This window comes from Taudactylus pleione, unplaced genomic scaffold (genome assembly GCF_031769625.1).
Source record: "Taudactylus pleione unplaced genomic scaffold, aTauple2 ptg000005l, whole genome shotgun sequence".
Taxonomy (NCBI): domain Eukaryota; kingdom Metazoa; phylum Chordata; class Amphibia; order Anura; family Myobatrachidae; genus Taudactylus; species Taudactylus pleione.
In genome coordinates this window covers 14,015,324-14,036,760 of record NW_028284408.1, presented here as the reverse complement: position 1 = coordinate 14,036,760, position 21,437 = coordinate 14,015,324, and the positions used below count along the sequence as shown (strand labels likewise).

At 44.0% G+C, this 21,437-nt stretch overlaps 1 protein-coding gene across 3 annotated transcripts in view; it reads left to right on the top strand.

Moving 5' to 3' along the window:
• The window catches only part of EPSTI1 (epithelial stromal interaction 1), a 124,318-nt gene that overhangs the window by 66,971 nt on the left and 35,910 nt on the right, over positions 1-21,437 (top strand). For 2 of the 3 annotated variants that reach the window (XR_015878944.1, XM_088476455.1), the window contains exon 11: positions 9,377-9,460. Coding sequence is in view for 2 of the 3 variants with exons in the window: in XM_088476455.1 (XP_088332581.1) it covers positions 9,377-9,460 (84 nt within the window). In the remaining variant the exon portion in view is untranslated. Of the gene's footprint in view, positions 1-9,376; positions 9,461-11,444; positions 11,645-21,437 lie in introns of those variants that run through there. The other variant, XM_088476531.1, reaches the window with a different exon arrangement.

The window sequence follows — 21,437 nt, the reverse complement described above, 5'->3', positions numbered from 1 at the left end:
CCTCTGTACGCTCTGGAGGTTGGTCTCCCTGGAAGAGTTGATAATTCATTTTTATGAACATCATCTTCTCCACATTTTGTGGAAGCAACCTCCTACGCCTTTTGCTGACAAGGTTCCCGACTGCACTAAACACTCTTTCGGAGTGCACACTGGAGGGGGGGAACTCAGGTAAAATAGAGCCAGTTTGTACAGGAGCCTCCAAATTGCCTCTTTTTCCTGCCAGTACATGTCTGACATGCATACTTGGATGCTGTCACCGATGTAATCCTTTAACAGACAGACACACGCTTGTCGCTGCTTTGAGGATGCAGGTGTGGCTACAGCCCACACAATTCACAAAGACAGGAAAAAAAAGAATTTTTTATTTTTTGTGGAGCGCACTTTGAGGGTTACACCACCCTTTAACAGACAGACGCACGCTTGTCGCTGCTGCTTTGAGGATGCAGGTGCGGCTACTGTGCATACATTTCACACACAAACACAGAAAAAAAGTTTATTTTATTTTGGTTGGAGCGCACTTTGGGGGTTACACCACCCTTTAACAGACAGATGCACGCTTGTCGCTGCTGCTTTGAGGATGCAGGTGCGGCTACAGCCCACACAATTCACAAAGACAGAAAAAAAAGGAAGAATTTTTTTATTGTTTGTGGAGCGCACTTTGAGGGTTACACCACCCTTTAACAGACAGACGCATGCTTGTCGCTGCTGCTTTAAGGATGCAGGTGCTGCTACAGCCCACACATTTCACAAAGACAGAAAAAAAAGAATTTTTTTATTGTTTGTGGAGCGCACTTTGAGGGTTACACCACCCTTTAACAGACAGACGCACGTTTGTCGCTGCTGCTTTGAGGACAGTATCATATGCAGTGACAGTAGACTTGTCAGAAATTGTTGGCACGTCCTTCAGTCAGGACCAGATGTCCAAACCGGCCCTTGACTTATGACATTGGCGCAGCTACTGTGTTGATGCACGTGCGGCTACATCGCACACAAGTCACAAACACATAAAAAAATAGTTTTTTATTTTTTGGAGCACTTTGAGGGTTACACCACCCTTTAACAGACAGACGCACGCTTGTCGCTGCTGCTTTGAGGATGCAGGTGCGGCTACAGCCCACACAATTCACAAAGACAGAAAAAAAAAGACGTTTTTTATTGTTTGTTGAGCGCACTTTGAGGGTTACACCACCCTTTAACAGACAGACACACGCTTGTCACTGCTGCTTTGAGGATGCAGGTGGAAACTAGACGGGATTTGGAACCGGGGACACACTACCTCCATCAATTGTCTAAATCCCACTGCACTAATGGCGGATACTGGACGCACGTCTAACACCAACACTAACAGTCAAGGCCTCAGTTATACGTTTTGCTTCAGGGTGACAACTCCCAGAAGCAGCAACAGCACTAGGAGGAAGTGGTTCTTGATCTTTCCCTATTTTATTTTTATCGGAGAAAGTTTGGTCCTCCATTTATGTTATATTGATATATACGTTCGGCTAAGGCGCACACAAACACAGAAAATATTTTTTTATTTTTGCTGGAGAGCAGTGCACTTTGTGGGTTACACCACCCTTTAAAAAATGAGCCAGCCGGCCCTTTACTTATGGGACACAGGCGCACGCTTGGCGCTGCTCCTTTGTTGATGCACGTGCAGCCACAGTGCACACAATTCACAAACACAGAAAATATTTTTTTATTTTGTTTGGAGTGTACTTTGGGGGTTACAGCACCCTTTAACGGACAAGCCAGCCGGCCCTTTATTTATGGGACACAGGCGCACGCTTGGCACTACTTTGCTGATGCTCGTGCGGCTACTGCACACACAATTCACAAACACACAAAAATATATTTTTTTATTTTGTTTGGAGTGCCCTTTGGGGGTTACAGCACCCTTTAACGGATAAGCCAGCCGGCCTTTTACTTATGGGACACAGGCGCACGCTTGGCGCTGCTCCTTTGTTGATGCACGTGCGGCTACTGCGCACACAATTCACAAACACAAAAAAATATATTTTTTTATTTTGTTTGGAGTGCCCTTTGGGGGTTACAGCACCCTTTAGCGGTCAATCCAGCCGGCCCTTTATTTATGGGACACAGGCGCACGATTGGCACTACTTTGTTGATGCACGTGAGGCTACTGCGCACACAATTCACAAACACAAATAAATATATTTTTTTATTTTGTTTGGAGTGCCCTTTGGGGGTTACAGCACCCTTTAACGGACAAGCCAGCCGGCCTTTTACTTATGGGACACAGGCGCACATTTGGCGCTGCTCCTTTGTTGATGCACGTGCAGCCACAGTGCACACAATTCACAAACACAGAAAAAATTATTTTTTTTTTGCACTTGGGGGGAGCACCCCTGACGTACAGAGCACCCCCTGGACAACACTACAGCACCCCTTTAGGACTGGGACACTGCACAGGACTTTGGAGTGGACACAGCCCCTATGGAGAACTGACTGCACAACACAGTCCAGCCAGCCCCTATGGACTTTGAAGTAGTGGACACAGCCCCTATGGACAACAGCAGCACAGCACAGCACAACACTACACTGCACTACACTACACAGGCGCACATTTGGCGCTGCTCCTTTGTTGATGCACGTGCAGCCACAGTGCACACAATTCACAAACACAGAAAAAATTATTTTTTTTTTGCACTTGGGGGGAGCACCCCTGACGTACAGAGCACCCCCTGGACAACACTACAGCACCCCTTTAGGACTGGGACACTGCACAGGACTTTGGAGTGGACACAGCCCCTATGGAGAACTGACTGCACAACACAGTCCAGCCAGCCCCTATGGACTTTGAAGTAGTGGACACAGCCCCTATGGACAACAGCAGCACAGCACAGCACAACACTACACTGCACTACACTACACTACACAGCCCAGCCAGCCCTAACTCCCACCCTCCCTCTTCACTGTCCACAGCCGAGTGAGAAAATGGCGCCGACGCGGGTACCTTATATAGGATCCAAAACCCGCGAGACCCGGAAGGCGGATTGATGACGTTTTGCCTCGATTTCAGATCTGAGTCAGGCGGGAAAAGTCGAGCCTGACTCGGATCGGCCTCGGATCGGGGGGGCTCGGGGGGTTCGGATTTCAGAAATCCGAACCCGCTCACCCCTACTAATTATATATAATACATTATGCAATAGAATTTTGCAATACATAGAGGTTTTAGCATAATCATGGCCATGGTTGTGGGCCTACCTACCGTGCCCTGGTAACCTCTGAGGGTAGGTCCCTAACCTACTGGGGTTGAAATCCAGAGCACAGGACACCCCCAAACAGGCCCAGCTGAGCCAACCCAGGTGCATCACTGTAATGAGAGAAGGTGAAGTGTAAGAAAGTGTAAGATAGATAAGAGCAGCTCCTGCTGCATATATAAGAAGGTGAAAAATACATATATATTAAACAAACAATAAAGGTGCTAAAAGTGCAAAAAGGAAAATGTGTTTATAATGCGATGCCCTGAAGCAGCCCAACCAAAGCAATCCAGGGGACCCATGCCCCAAAAATCAACCCATAGCTGCACTGCAATCTAAAAAATTTTAGGACTTACCTAGGATTGTGCCTGCTTAAATTTATTGCAGGTTCTTATATCTGTATATATATATTGTAGTATATACTGTAGTGGTATGACAAATTAATCTCCTATAATAATTGGCAAATGTATCCACATCAGACCTATAATTATGCTGTATGCTTTTCTGATATTTTATTATTAAATTATATAAAGACAAGTTGTGTTAACAATACCTATAGTATATTGGGATGGTGCTCTACAGAATATGAAAAGATAACATATAAGGAGAAAAAACTGTACTCCATTGGAGCTACTTGTGAAAAATACAATACAAATTCTATTGCTACAGTATGTAAAAAAATATAGTTCACTTCTAACTATGAACACACAGCAATAGGAACACACTTTCTTCCACATCATGAATCAACGATGGTGTCAATCAAATTTATGATGATTCAGATCATGTTATATACTCTGTGAACCCTCATATAAGGCTTAAAGGAACGAGGGAACCATTTAGTGTACTACACTTCATCGTGGTAGACATTTTCAGATATCTTATGCAATTTTAGATAGTAATCTCCTACCCCGGGTAGAATAAGCAGTGAGGACCAGCCCATAGGATGTCAGTTAGATGCAGCAGTATGCTAGGCAATTAATTAATTAATTTGGACTGTGATAGGAATGGGCTAAAACTTGCTACCTGAGATGCACATACTGTATTGAGGGCCTAATTCAGAGGTGGACGCAGTAGTGACGCAGCCACTTCTGCACCTGTATAGTAAAGCTGTGGGTGATGGGTGTCCTATTGAGACTCCCACTGGCCATGACGTGAATCCACCGATGTGCACATGAAGACACACTATCGCCCAATCTATCGCCCTCACCATCGGACATTGCAACTGCCCATGGCAAGCGCAGAATGTCCATGGGTCTATGGCCGCTAGTGTCAGTGGAACTGTGTCTTTAGATGCAGTCCCTGACACCGACATGCCCGCTGCTGACCAATTATGCCCATCAAAATTGCAAGGAATTTCAATATGCGTCCCTCGGCGGTAACCATCGGGATGCATACGCATAAGTAAATCATCTGGTGCTTGCGTCCAATGTTTTACTAGTGTCCACCTCTGAATCAGGCCCTAAGAACTGGTCTACCCATTGCAGGGTCATTTTATACTTCAGTGAGAAGTTGAACTCGGTGACTGGGTAATTCAATACCATTGAGAATTCTTTATTATAACTGATTTGATATCATATTAGGATCGTGCTCAGATTAAACGCACTGTTTCATCTGCCAACCAGACAAGAGTGTATTTTGTTATAAATAACTATAACATAAGTGTGTGATTGGGTGATAAGTAATATCCGATGATAGGTAGCTATGTACATGAATGATCTGATTAGATAGCACCCGTGTTCCCTGTCACTGATGACACACAAGAATTAGCCCAATAGCTTTGCTTCAACAGTGAGATTGTTTTTGTCTCCAATTGCAATATATTAAATCACAGGTTCTCAAACTTGGTCCTCAGGACACCAAACAGTGCATGTTTTCAAGGTCTCTTCACAGAATCACAAGTGAAATAATTAGCTCCACCAGTGGAACTAAAATGTTTCAGTGAGTAACGAATACACTTGTGCACCTGCCGGGTGACCTGGAAAACGTGACCTATGTGGGGTCCTGAGGACCGAGTTTGAGAACCTCTGTATTAAATGACAAGTAGACAAGTCCGTGAAATCTCACATTCATAAAGTAATTTAATGGCGCTTATTCCTGTATGAGCAAAGATAATGAGTACTAAAAAGGCCAACATTATTGTAAGCCACAATAACTATCCATGATTATTGTTAGACAATAAGGACAACCTTTTTTTAGGTTTGAATTGCAGATAACATCTTGTACTATGTGCATGCAGATACATATCCTATCAGTTATTCTTACCTGATATTTAAGCATGTTCATGTATCAATAATTAAAACTACGTTGTTTTAAAGTCCTGTTATTTTACCAATTATTATACATTGGAGCTGTCCAGTATAATATGTACGACTTGCTGGGCATTAGGATCCAGAGTCTGCAGGGAGGTCTGTTCTCTAACCTGATCTGCACATGTGACTGCAGTCATCTTAGTACTGTGTGAGACTGTCACAGTGGGAGACAGATGTCATCCACTTAGTTCCAGAGAGACCCCAGTGTATACCCGCATAAAGTTGTTCCAGAATTCCTGCACCTCTACTTGTTAGCAGCATAGGCCCTCATTCAGAGCCGTACGCTCTGAGCAGAGCGCACGCTCTGAATGAGGGCCGGCCTCCATAACTATGGAGCGTCCCCCACAGCCTATACGAGCGTGCAGTTTGATGGCCGCGATGGTCTTGACCATCGCGACCATCGAAACTGCGAGCCGAAGCCTGCGGTTGAGGTTTTCAACCGCAAGGCCCGGAGTGATTTTGGCTCTATCAGAGCCAAAATCACTCCCACTGACATCACTAGTGATGTCAGTGGGCCGGCTTCTGACGGGAGGCGTTCCCTTAGGAACGCCCCCGTCAGGGAGGCACGCCCCCGGCACGCCCACCAAAGGGGGCGTGCTGTCAATCAACATCGACAGCATGCCCCCTTTGATCAGACACAACGAGCGAAGGAAAGTCCTTTGCTCATCGCGTCTGGCACATGCGCACGACGGAGCTCCCTCCGTCGTGCGCATGCTCAGTGCAGAACATCGATCCACTTGCGAGCGGACAGCCGCTCGCGAGTGGGTCTGAATCAGGGCCATAGAACGCTACTTTGCTCAAGCTTCACTCCATCACCAGTGTTCTTGTAACAGTGAGTACCGCTGTACCTGTTATGTTTCAATAAACCAACACCACTGGTTATGTAACTGGGCTGTTCAAAGTTTGAGTCATCTGCTGGAGTGTGCCTATATAACTCTGCAGTATCAACACTGGAAAACACATCATTTCCAATATTACTGATATACAGACATTTATCACATGTCTATAAAACAGACAGTTTGCTATACATGAAGACACATTCTTCATTTATGAATGAGATTCCTGCCATGCTCTGTTGTTTATGAGATCTGCCATAAATTGAATTATTAATATATGAGATATCAGTAAGAGAGAACAATTGGTTTTACATAATATTTTATTTTTGTTCCACAGTCTCTACTTTTCCCTGTCTTTGGTTTTATATTTCACCTTCTTATAAGTAAACTACTGTATTTTTCAATGCAAACCAATAAAATCTATATTTTTAACCAGTACAAACTACAAACCCACATGTGACTCCATTTTCTATAATTGGTTATGCAAAATAATATTTGTATGGCCTTCAGATTTGTGGGAAGATTCCAATCCACTATACAGTATCTCACTCTCTTGCTGGGTCCATGCAAATTTCTTTGCAAATATGAAAGATCTTAAAAATGCTACTTATTACTTAAAATTCATATTTTTACACTGTAGCATTCAGAGTCTTTGCAAAATCAAACAAACTTGATCACGAAGTTAAGAAAAAAAAAGTAAAGTATTGTAGATAAAGATATCATCCAAATACACTACGGTAAATGTGTTCAGGAAATCTCGAAGGATATTGTTTATCAAATCCTTAAAATTTATATTGGGCAAGAAAGCAAAAACAAAGGGCCTAATTCAGTATGGATGGTAGCTGCCTAAATGCACGCAATTCAGCTGCAAAAATATGCTAATGCCTGCCACAGCTCAGCCAGTATAAAGACGCCCACTGCTGCTTTCTCACATCCATTGTACCTCGCAGTCCTGCGTATACATCGGTAACATCGAAGCACATCGGCCCGTCACGCACAATTACCGCAAGTCTGACCAGTCACAGAAACTATAAGTCTTGTCGCATGCAGTGAGTACTCAAGCTGCGTATGCAATCACAGTGGCTAATTTATGCACACCATTCAACGGCATTCAAATGGACAGGCACGCCTGCGTTTCTCCAACCACTCCCCTGTCACTCACTCTGCCATGGATTCTTATGTTCGTGCAATTGCAGCACACGCGTAGTACAGTGCGCATGCATGCGCAGTGTAGAACAATCGGACAATCTGCGTACGTAGTTGCAATTAGTACGCTGCTGAATCAGGCCCAAAGAACGATAAATTCTTGGTTGGGGCACTCTTGTTCTCTTATTTAATTATTGGAATTAGTGAATAATACTTCACCTTGACCATATATGATTGTAGGTAAGATCAGAGCAATCAGCAAGGTGATTGTAGGTGATATCAGAGCAATCAGCAAGGTGACTGTAGGTGAGATCAGAGCAATCAGCAAGGTACTGTATCTTAAACAGACAAATCACAAGTGCACAACTCCAAATTACTAATTATATATAAATACATTATGCAATACAATTTTGCAATCAATAGAGGTTTTTAGAATAATCATGGCCAAGGTTATAGGCCTACCCACCATATCCAGGTAACCTCTTTAGGGTAGGTCCCTAACATACTAGGGTTCAAATCCAGAGCACAGGACACCCCTAAATCGGCGCAATCGAGCCATCGCCATAATGAGAAAAGTGAAATTTGAAGTAAGAAAGGTAAGAGCAACTATGGCTGCATAGAAAGGTGAAAATACAAATATAATAAAAACAAACAGTAAAGTGTTAAAATTGTGAAAAAAAGAAAGAATGTGTTATAATGCGATGCCCTGAAGCAGACCAACCAAAGCAATCCAGGGGACCCATGCCCCAAAAATCAACCCAAAGTTGCACTACAGTATATAACTTGTATGACTTACCTAAAATTGTGCCTAATACTAGTGTGCATATACAATACCAGACTCCATGCTTTTAAACCAATAGGGGAGGGGTGCTAGTCCAGGCTGATGGTGTCTCCTGTCAGGTGTGCAATAAAGCACATTAATGTATGTTAGGAACCCACCTTACAGAGGTTACCTGGATATGGTGGGTAGGCCCATAACCTTGGCCATGATTATGCTAAAAACCTCTATTGACTGCAAAATTTTATTGCATAATGTATTTATATATAATTAGTAATTTGGAGTTGTGCACTTGTGATTTGTCTTTTTCGGTGCCTGCAATAAAGTCTCAACAGGCATTATATATATATTCAGGGTGTGCAGTCCAGGAATCTATCCTATGTACTTTACCTTCACAGCTTACACATGATAAATGACTAGACCAGATAATGAAAGGTCTGTAATTGGAAATGGCATTTTCCATCCACTCCACAGACATAAAACGTCCTGACTCCTGAGCTGGGATTACATTTCTAAGCAGCAGCTTACAAAATTTGCAGCTTCTCTGTGTATTTAATAAAAAAAAATAAATGGCAATAGTATTCAAAGCTAACATGGCGTGTTTTGCTTTGAATAGTATCAAATCATACCATGCCAGAATATCCTTACAAAGAACTGAGGATCACATAGGGTTGAGGTTACCAAGATGTAAAAAAGGGCAGACTAGATGGGCGAAGTGGTTCTTATCTGCCATCAAATTCTATGTTTCTCTGGGGTCTATTTACTAAGCCTTGGATGGAGATAAAGTGAATGGAGATAAGGTACCAGCCAATCAGCTCCTAACTGTCATTTTTCAAACACAGCCTATGACATGACAGTTAGGAGCTGATTGGCTGGCACCTTATCTCCTTTCACCTTATCTCCATCCAAGGCTTAGTAAATAGACCCCTATGTATTTTTTGAATTACTGCTTAAACACATCAAGTTGGTTTACACCTTGGTTTTATTGGTTATGTAATATACTTAGTAATCAGTTTGCTTACAAAAATGTAACCAGATGATTTCCCCTATGTAAGTCCTGTCTGGTAATGATAATATTTATTACAGCTGACCCAGCAGACTTATAGACAACAGCAAAAGGAAGAAGAAGAAAGACGAATCGCGCAGAATAAAGAAGAGCAGCGCAGAAAGGTACCATATAATCCTGAATATCATACTGATGATGAGACTAGCCTACTTTAGAAAAATTGTACTATAGCGTGTCCAGCACCACCATGTCATCCGATGATCTATAAACTATATCGAGCAATACTTTCCTGCACTACAGCCAAAAATGCTTCTTTCTAAGGAGTATAATTACTAAGGTGCCGGTTTATAGAAGTGGAGATGTTGCCCATAGCAACCAATCAGATTCTATCTATTATCTCCTAAAATGTGCTAGATAAATGATAAGTAGAATATGATTGGTTGCTATTGCAAAATCTCCACTTCTATAAACTGCACCTTAGTAAATATACACCAAATATTGGTCCACAGTGCATTAAAATACATTTAGCATTTGATTGGAATCCCAGTAATGCCCTGTAACCTTTACAATTTTCATATGTGTAATTATGTCTAGTAAGGAAATACTTGAGCTAGACATACAAGTGGAACAAGTTTATTCAGACTTTGGCAGTATGAAATACTTTGTGAAGTTAAGTAGGCCATACCATTTGTGTTACTAACTGGAAAGAGTGCTTTCACCTACATAAGGGCACATTAAAGTAACAATTCATGTGTTGCACGTCATTATTTTTGCAATTTTCTAAATGAAGCTCAGTGTGTTCAGTTTACCTAATCTAATGGTACTAGCAGATAGGGAGATCTGCTATAGGCTTCCAAATCAATGCTCTCTGCTGGAGGATATTCCTGTGGCATCACAAGTCTGCAGTGCAAATGCAAAAAATATAAACAAAGATGGCAGCAGGAATGACATTAAACTGTTGCAGACACCCTCTTTTGCACTGATAGCCACAATCAGCAATGGCAACACAAGGGCCTAATGTGAGATGTGGTGCAGGTGAGCCAGGAGCTTTGTGGGCGTGACCTCTGGCACGTGGCATGTAGTGATTGCTTTTGTTTTAGTCAAAACTATCAGTAGATTTCTTTATTCCAGTTTCTGAGCTTAGTTTATCCCATCCACTCTGTAGTATTTACATGTTACATGACTGACAAATAAAGGGTCACACGTACTACTCCTGGTACTCTGTTTTAGCCTACACTCAGCTGAAATTTAAATCTATATACAGTAACATACAACACAGAGAATGCTTAGTAAATAAAATAGGCTTTGCATGGAAAACCAGTAACTTTAACTTTTGTCAATATATAATTTTCAAAGCAGCAGGCAATGGCAGGGTCTTCATCAAAATGGAGAGAAGCTGACCCCTTCCACCCGGTACAAAATGCTCTGCTCCTGGATTTCCCACCTAATTAATGATTGCAGCCACCTGTGTTGAGCAAGTTAATAGATGAGACACGTGTTTCACCACAGGTGGCTGCAATTATAAATTAATGGAGAAGTCCAGGAGCAGAGCACTTTGGAGGGTGGAAGGGGTCACATTGGAGGGTCTGGAGAAGCAGCCGTAGCTGGTGCACAGAAACTTCAAAACCTGTAAAAATAAACAAGCAAACAAGTTGCAACAGTGGACAGCCAGGCATCATCATTCTGATGGGCATATTTCTATATTAAGGCTATAATATATAAAATTTTTATATTATTTTTTTTTTTACTGCAGCACGCAAGAATTTCACCAAATATTTACTCAATTGCTAATTTGGTTGCCTGTACTTTACAGAATCCACTATAAAATATTTGTACTACTGGCTATTGTTGCTATTGGCCATTACTGGGCACTGGGGAAGGAATCGGAGCTTGGTAAATGTCACAATATAGTAGTCCCTAGAGAAGCCTATGGGGGCTGCTAATGCGATCAGAGACAGGGAACCCGCAGCAGATAGCTCTTTAATCCGCTGCAGAACCCCCGTAATACATCCAGGAGATGCTTACATTGTCCTGCAAGAGTTGTTTAATAAATATTCCCCTAAATCACTAGGCCAATCACAAAACTGCACCAACCTACATATCTCCAGTATCTCCCAACTCACTCATTACTTCTTCTCCTGGTTACAGGTTGTACCTTACTCTGTGGAATTCCCACCTTTGTACAAGACTTTCCCCTAGCCTCCAACTGTTCCGTGAAATCTCACCTCTTCAGACAGGATTATTACATTCATGGACTGCCCCCTTACCCACCCTACGCGTTGTTACCGGATTACCACCTCTAAATTATATACAAAACACTTTTTTTTCTCTTTCTACATTCAAGAAACACGCCTCTAGTCAACAGTGCTTTGTGACTGGATCATAGCTCTTTTTACCATTGTAATCTGGCTGGCCAATATGCAGTCTGTGACATTTAAATTCATGTATAATATTGTTTTTGTTCCCTAAAATGTAAGTTTGCAGTAAGGGTTTGTTAATTCCCAGTCTTGCTTTATTACTGTCTTTGTTCCCACTTGTACATGCGGAGCAGGCTTTTGCTAATATAAATGGGTATTATTATTATTATTATTATTAATAATAATAATTCAGCAGTAAATGAAAGCATTATTTATTGTAAAGGTGCCCACACACTAGGTGATCTGGTCAGGGCCGGCTCCAGGGGTCGGAGCACCCTGTGCCGGCCCTCTCCAGTGCGCCCTATCTTCGCACGCGCGTCTGAAAATGGGGGCGTGACCTAATTACCATAGGCTATACCCCCTACATGACATTATTAGGTGGCGTGCCTGCCGCCAAATAACGTCAGGCTGGGGGGTGCCTCACTAGCTGGGCTTCCCCCAGCCCTCTCCCGTCACTGAATGGATGTCGTGCGCATGCGCGCAGCATCCATTCAGAGGCTCAGGGCTCCGGCACCACCGCACAGCTGCGGCGGTGGGGGACCCCAACCTCCCGATTTGACCACCCGCGGGCCACTTAGGCCCACGGGTGGAACAACGGGACAGTACTGTCCCGCTGAAATCAGGATGTTGGGGAGGGGTGCGCCATCTATGGGTGGCGCCCCTGTGCGACCGCACAGGTCAAACACCCCTAGAGCTGGCCCTGGATCTGGTCACGATCCGATATCGTGTCCGGTTTCTCCCCCGGCAGCAGTCGGCACGATTTGGTGTTAAAAGCCATTCAGATTGGCCCACAATCTATCGTGCATCCTAATTTATATCGATATATTCCAGTGCATCGTGACTGACATTTTCAGATCTTGCCTGCAGCAGGATAGGATGTATTTTACACGATCTGTCGTTCCGATGCGTCGGAATCGGGCTGATTGTATAAAATATCGCCTAGTGTGTGGGCACCTTAAGGCTTCCATGTAATTAAGTTCTCGGTTACATTGTAATAGAATTTTAGGAGAGCTGACAAATTATTTATTCCAGTTGTAACAACCTTCAGTATACAGTGACCAGTCTAGTTTACAATGAACTGATTAATAAAGAAATCTGACACTTATGAGTATACTTGTGGAAGGATCTCTTACTGATATAATGTATTATATTCTAACGCTGGGTACACACCTTTGCGATCACCATCTAATTGGTCGAATATTAAACAGCACGTAAGATGTGATCCTTCAATTTGGCCAATTTTCATCCGTCAAAACATCATGGAAGGTGTCCACACACTCTTATATCTGATATCGAATAAATGGGTCGAAATCTAAAGAATGGCCAGACAATTGTATAGGTGTGTATACAGCTGTACATCAGGCCACCTGTACAGACCACAGTTGGGATTTAGTAACACAAATCATGACTTTGTATCAGAATGTGTATGTCAGCTGTAGCCGGGTGTCAGAGGGAACATCACAGTTATGATGCCAAAAATAAATGGCTTTCTATAGCATTTTAAATATATTGTAGATTGTATATTTAACTAAATAACATGTACACATAAAGACATTTCCCTTTAGTTTTAATTGTACAATAGTAAGAAATGCAAACACCAAGTTCTAATATGTGTCAGACTGTACATTTTGCCTCAGTTTTACCCTTTTGTTGTGCTCTATGTTAATGGATTATCCGTGATCAATGATGACTGCTAAAGTTTGTCCTTTTCAATTCAAAATATCAACAGTGAGAAATATTGTAAGGTCATCTAGTAATTTTGTACAAACCATTAGTCAATTCTAAAATTCGACCCGTCAGGTGTTTTTGAATCTGGTATGCAACCAGTGTGACATGTATATTGAAATTCCAACATAAATCCCCCAGCAACTGACACATAAAATGGATTAGTTTTGTTAGCTAACCTTTATTTTCGGTAGCATTTATAAATCTGTCACCAAGGTGTTATTACATTACCTTCTGTCAGCTGCTCACATTTGCCACCGGTGTTCCACAAAGACACTGAGGTTTTTTCTCTACTTAATATTGCATTAAGCCTCTTCTCAAAGTCTTTTTTTTCCATTGCATCAATCATTCTTCTCTCTTGTGATGTATCTTTTATGGTTCCTTCAAACCATTATTCTCTTCTGCATTACCCTAATCATCCCGCTGACTTGCTTCCACATTTGTTAAATCACCTTTTATTCTTACCGGTGTTTCATCAACTTCAGATAATCCTCTGGCTATTTCCTGAATGACATCAGGTTTTTAACTTCTGTTTTGGAAGAGTAATTATATTTCCTCTTATAGTTTTAATATCATGTTCTGAGATTTTAATGTCTGTTATATGCACATAATTTTCCTGATTTTACACCAATGTAATTGGCATTCATTTTATCCAAGTTAATAGAAATAAATATTCAGTTGCTTAAACATTGCCATGTTCCGCATACAGGATGCCCAGCATTTTATGCACTGTTGCATTCAAAGGTACCTGTTGATCACCATGAGCATACAGATGATGAATATTAATGAGAATGATGTCGCTAGTTCATCATGATTTAACAGGCTGCATTCCAATTAATATCTCTTCACCATAGGTACAGCTGTAGCATGTAACAAATGGTCTAGCACTGGATCATTTTATTAATTCTTACTCCTAATCATAGGACTCACTTTAAAGAAACACATCACATCAAGAGGCTGATGTTGAAGCACATATGCTTGTCCCCTTAGTAGTAGTTGTTGTCTAGTAATCACAATAACATCCAGCATTACAGAAAGCTTTATGTTTTCTATTGATGAAGGATGTTCTAATGTCCAGATCGATCTTCCATCTTCTGGTTCTGTCTCAAATAATTTAAGTGATATGGTGGGTTGTCTAGTTTTCAAATAGTACGGTTTACCTAGTAGGGCTGCAAATATAAGTCCTACATATATTTTGCATTTCATTCAAAACAGTGAAAACTAGCAAAAAATAAAAGATTTTTATAATTTTAAAGTGCAGATATTGGTATTATGGAAACCTATGCCTATGTATAGTCTCCTGATATCAGCTGTTTTGGAAAGGTGATTAATGCCAAAATAAGAACCAAAGTTTCTGGTAGTGCTTGGAAATAGAAATGTACCTTTTATTCACTTTCTTGCAATTTCAATTTAAAACACAAACAGTTTATTAGACATCTTTTGCCGGGTCAAGAGAAATTAACAAACTATTGGTACTTTCTGAAACTTTAAAGTTCTGAAAAAATATATAATTTATATGGCTACGGCATAAATTAAGTAGAGTTATTCTGGCCATACACCAGCACGATTTTGGACCGATTGCCCGATTTTCGACGGGTCATAAGATGGATTTTGGGAAAATTGTGTATTTTTTTTATCAAGATACGATCCGATGCGCCAGGGCCGTAGCTAGGGTAGTGCGGCAGGTGCCATCGCACAGGGCACCACAGGTCAGGGGGCGCTGTTTGGGCCTGTTAAATTTCTGTTTATTATCATTCTTGCTTGTAGCTTCCTCTTATTTCATCCCCAGCATCTCCTGGCCTCTCCTATTTCTTCCCTGGCCCTTCCCCATGAAGCCATGGCCCTTTTTTGGGTGCATTATGTCCCTTTGAAAAATTAGGGGGACGCCAATGCTCTTTCTGGCACAGGGCACCATAAAGTCTAGTTACGGTTCTGTGATGCGCTCTCCGGCAGCTCCTATAATCGGATCTTCTGATCAGATGTGTCTGCCGCCACCGGGGGGGCTTGCCTGCCTTCCCGGGGGTCTGGGAGCGGCACCTGATTTTCGGGAGGGTAGGCAAGTATGGGATGCCACCGCTCAGGATCCCTGCGGTCAGAATCTCGATGCTGGCATCCCGACATGTTAGGATATTGACACCTGTCCTATTTTATTTACTTCTATAGAATGTTGGCCTTTTTATTAGCTTATTACAGCGTGCTGGGGATTTTTTTTTCTTGTCTGGATAAGCCCTTCCCTTACAAGCACGTGTTTAAGCCTATAAATTGGGCAACTTATATTTTATATCACCATTCTGGTGTTTGGTGTCTGGTGGTAATTGAACCTTTCGACCATGCTTGCAGTCATTTATACAGGATACAGTCAAAATGCAGATGGGCGGGAAGCCGTCTGACTAAATCCCAGCGTCTAATACCGACGCGGAACTAAAGACAGGCATCAAAATCCCGATGCCCGTCTATATCCTGTCGCCGGAATCTAGACAGACGGCTTCCTGAACGAAGGTAAGAAGGGCAGTGTTAGCACTTAGCCACGGGGGGGAGGGTTAGGTTTAGGGACCCCCGAGGAGAATTTCGGTTAGGCACCACCCCGGGAGGGTTAGGTTTAGGTTGCGGGGAGGGGGGTTAGGTTTAGGCACCACCAGGAGGAGGTAAGGGTTAGGCACCAACCTAGGAGGGTTAGGTTTAGGTTGCGGGGAGGGGGGTTAGGTTTAGGCACCCCTGGGGGGAGGTTAGGGTTAGGCACCAACCCAGGAGGGTTAGGTTTAGGGTGCGGGGGTTAGGTTTAGGCACCCCTGGGGGGGAGGTTAGGTTTAGGCACCACCGGGGGGAGGTTAGGGTTAGGCTAGGCACCACTAACTAGAGGGGAGGGTTAAGGTACTTACCAGTCCCAGTCGGGATCTTCAGCGTTCAGGCTTGCGGCGTCGGGATTTAGTCAGATGACTTCCCGGCCATGGTATTTCATACCCAACCCATTTAAACAATGAATTGCTGCCATGTGATTATCTGATTAGATATTTACTTTAATTAGCAAGTGTACCTAATAAAGCGGCCATTGAGTGTTTGTGTCAATCCACATTCATACTATGGTTTGGGTATGATATGTTGACAGTCATAATGTCAACATGAGAATGTCGACTTGGTCATAATGTTGATGTTGACCATATCGACATTAATCATGTAGACAGTGATGAAATGATGACATGTAGAATGTTGACATATCATCCCTGGATGCCCAGCAGTGACTTACCTGCTATCGACGGGTGCAACAGCGTCTTCTGGATTCTGCCGGTCATATGACTGTGACTTCCAGGACAGACCTCTGATCCTGTGGCGTTTGGGTGAGTGTTTCTCGCTTATCCGTGTCACTAACCCTACCCCTACCACTCGCACAGGGGCTGGCTGGAAACTTTTAGCCTGGGGGGCAAATGCAATCCAGTAGCCCTGGCTTTTCTACCAGCGCACTGCAATTTATTATTTATTAACAGTTTCTTATATAGCGCAGCATATTCCGTTGCGCTTTACAATTGGAACATTAACAGAACAAAACTGGGTAATAACAAACAGATATATAGGTAGGAAGGCCCTGCTCGCAAGCTTACAATCTATAGGGAAATAGGCATTGACACACAAGGATAGGTGCTATATATTGCATTTTGGTCCAGCCAGAATGCACAGTTTCTTGGTTGGCTGCATGATCCAGTCACACAGGAATATCGACCAAATGTCATGAGGATGTGAGAGAAAGACGATGTGTGAGATTGTGTGTGGACTGTAAAAGGGGATGTAATTAGATATGGAAGCTATGAAGGTTATGTGGTAGGTTCTGGAATCTGATAAGCTTGCCTGAAGAGGTGAGTTTTCAGGGAACGCTTGAAGGATTGGAGACTAGAAGAAAGTCTTATTGTGCGAGGTAGGTTATTCCATAGAGTGGGTGCAGCGCGAAGAAGTCCTGTAACCGTGAATGGGAGCAAGTAATGCATGGGGATGAGAGACGCAGATCTTGTGCTGAGCGGAGAGGTCGGGTTGGGAGATATTTTTGCTATTGCAAAATAGTTGTGGGGATGCGATTTAAATGTGTAATAAAATATATGAAAAATCATTTTGTCTAAAGGCACACATCCACTTGAAGATATGAAAACGACTGTACGTTTAAGACATTGTAATCATGCAGTCGTTTGTCAGTCTGTGATGTGGCTACACTGAGCGAGCAGTCGTTCAGTGCAGGCTCATCAATCATCTGCAAACATGCTGAAACTGATGTTATCCTCAGGTTATCCAGCATGTTTGCCCAATGATGGATGTCCAAACGACCAGCAGGAGCGCGCATCACGATTTATGAATGATTGAACGATAACGTTATCGTCTAGTGCAGAGGTTCCCAAAGCCGCCATTACAGTTCACATTTTAAGGATATCCATGCTTGAGCACAGGTGACTTAGGCCCTCATTCAGACCCACTCACGAGCGGCTGTCCGCTCGCAAGTGGGTCGATGGTCTGCACTGCGCATGCGCACGACGGAGGGAGCTCCGTCGTGCGCATGCACGAGACGCGACGAGCGAAGGACTTTCCTTCGCTCGTAGTGTCTCATCAAAGGGGGCGTGCTGTCGATGTTGACTGACAGCACGCCCCCTTTGGTGGGCGTGCCGGGGGCATGCCTGCCAGACGGAGGCGTTCCCAAGGGAACACCTACCGTCTGAAGCCGGCCCCACTGACATCACTAGTGATGTCAGTGGGAGTGATTTTGGCTCTGATAGAGCCAAAATCACTCCTGGCCTTGCGGTTGAGAAAGTCAACCGCAGGCTTCTGGTCGCAGTTTCGATGGTCGCGATGGTCAAGACCATCGCGACCATCATCCTGCACAATCGTATATGCTGTGGGTGGTGACCCACAGCTATACGAGCGTCCAGGAGGACGCTCCATATTTATGGAGGTGGGCCCTGATTCAGAGCGAGCGCTCTGGTCAGAGCGTCCGGCTCTGAATCAGGGCCTTAATTAGTACCTCAGTCAATTTGATTTAACCATCTGGACTCAAGCATGGATATCCTTAATACTTGGACTGTAATGGCAAACTTTGGGAACCTCTGGTTGGCAGACTATTCTAGTGATCGATATCAAATATAGGAAGCAATACACAGTACGTACAATAACTACCTGACAGCCCCTCCAAGGTCCACATCATCACATACTGCCCCGTCCCAGATTACTCTCAGTACACAAAGGCAGAACCACAGTAATGCTGGGTACACACTATGCAATATATTGATAGTAAAGCCGACAATAGTAAAGCCGACAACTTAATATATAGTTTGTTTTCTCGAATGTACACACAGGATATATCGTGTCTGCTGTGAGGCATGACAGATGCACTATATCTTGCAGATACATTGTGCACATCTGCTGGTATGGACGGAGACCCACCAACCGACTCATACACTGGCCGGCAGGAAACGCTGACACTGACATCACAACTGGGCGGGTAAATTTAAATGCACACCCAGTTGTGATGTCTGCCAGACAGATTGAGCATCCCATTGATAAGTGTGGATGCTTACAAAAATTGACCGCTCGGTCTGTGGGTTTGTCGCTTATTTGGGCCGTTGGCATAGTGTGTACCCAGCATAAGTTACTGTGATTGTGGCATTTGGGAAAGTAGCCTAGGGATATGTCCATAGGGATATGTCTGTAACTTAGTACACTGCTGCTAGGAGTCACAGCCTACCAAAGCCGGGGTATGGTGGTGTGCCCAGTGCTATGGTGTGCCCAGTGCTGCACATTACTATGGTGTGCCAGTGCTGCCCAATACTATGGTGTGCCAGTGCTGCCCAATACTATGGTGTGCCAGTGCTGCCCAGTACTATGGTGTGCCCAGTGCTGCACATTACAATGGTGTGCCCAGTGCTGCCCAGTACTATGGTGTGCCCAGTGCTGCCCAGTACTATGGTGTGCCAGTGCTGAACATTACTATGGTGTGCCCAGTGCTGTCCAGTACTATGGTGTGCCCAGTACTATGGTGTGCCAGTGCTGCCCAGTACTATGGTGTGCCCAGTGCTGCCCAGTACTATGGTGTGCCCAGTGCTGCCCAGTACTATGATGTGCCCAGTGCTGCCCAGTACTATGGTGTGCCAGTGATGCTCAGTACTATGGTGTGCCCAATGCTGCACATTACTATGGTGTGCCAGTGCTGCCCAGTGCTATGGTGTGCCCAGTACTGCCCAGTACTATGGCGTGCCAGTGCTGCACATTACTATGGTGTGCCAGTGCTGCCCAGTACTATGGTGTGCCCAGTGCTGCCCAGTACTATGGTTTGCCCAGTGCTGCCCAGTACTATGGTGTGCCCAGTGCTGCCCAGTACTATGGTGTGCCCAGTGCGGCCCAGTACTATGGTGTGCCTAGTGCTGCCCAGTACTATGGTGTGCCCAGTGCTGCACATTACTATGGTGTGCCCACTGCCAGTGTTGCCTAGTACTATGGTGTGCCCAGTGCTGAATCTTACCTGCTGTCAGTGTGGAACCAGCAGGATGAACATTCCTCTCCCTTTACAAGCAGCAGCAGCAATGGTTAATCTGGGGAAGGCATGAGCAGCAGGAGTCCTGATAAACTCCATCAACAAGCCCCGCCCCCTTTTTCGACTCTCCAGCCCCTTGGGTTCCTGGGAAAAAAACCTAGCTCTCTATTGGTTGGTGGCGGCCATGTTTTTGAAGCCTGCTGTAGGGGCAGCCATTTTTGGTTAGCCGCTGCAGCTTCACTTTACACATATAATTGCACAGAGCGGCCCTGAATCACTTAAATTGTGCCGGCATGGGGGGGCAGATGGCACCCTGCCCCCCGGCCCAGCCCGCCCCAGCTAGTGCCTAACCCTAACCTTCTCCCCCCTGCAGCCAAATCCTAACCCTCTCACCCACAGCCTAATCCTAACCCTCCCGTCCACCCTCAGCCTAACCCTAATGTGGTCATTGCTGACATTTCATCTGTCAACACATCCAGTTGTCAAGAACATTACTCACCGCGTCCATGATGTGGTGTTTTCTGTAAGGTTTACTCAAGTAATCAAACTCAATCTTACACTTACTTATCTATAGACTACAGATTGTTTGATTTACTCTCCAAAAACAATCAATTAAAGTACAGATGCCATATGATAAACACATGCAATGCATGCATGTTACTTACAATATAAACTTTCATTTATCACACCAAGTATTATGTGATTCACAGAGACCCAGCTACGTAACTGTTTCTGGGTCCCATCATAATTTATTGTTTTGACCCATATGTCTCTTAAATGCACATCAGACTGCCTCACATGCCGTTTATATGTTCAGCAGATCCCCCACATACCCCTTATACAGCATCAAACATCCTCCATATGCCATCAGGCACTTAGTTATTATAATGATTTGGCACTACCAAGGGCCGGCTCTAGGGGTGTTAAACCAGTGCGGTCAAAAAGGGACTCCACCCCACAGAGGCGCAGTCCTCCCAACTGTGCCAATTTCAGTGGGACAGTCCAGTTTTTTGGGCACTCTCCCGCTGTTCCACCTGCGGGGCGAAGTGTCCTGCAGGTGTTCGGGCAGTTGGGGACACGCACTGCCACAGTCGTGCCAGTGAAGTTGAATTGATGCCGTGTGCATGCACACAGCTTCCATTCAGTGCAGGTCACCCCCAGCATGAAACAGTGGGCATGCCATAAGGGCACGCCCCCAAAATGGCATCATCTAGAGGAGTGGTCTATGTAAATTAGACCACACCCATTTTTCAGACTGGGGGCACCAAACAATAATGGCTCAGGCACTACCCCACCTGGAGCCGGCCCTATCACTACTCCTAAAAAAGTTCCACATACTGTACTGTAGACTTGTAACTGTCAGGAAACAATAGATCTTATTACTGTATGTCCCAGAGCAACACCACCTGACAGGGCCGACCCGAGCCTAATATTTTTGGTAAGCGAAGATACATTTTGGCGCCCCCTGGCGGAATTTGCACACGCCTAAAGTGCGTG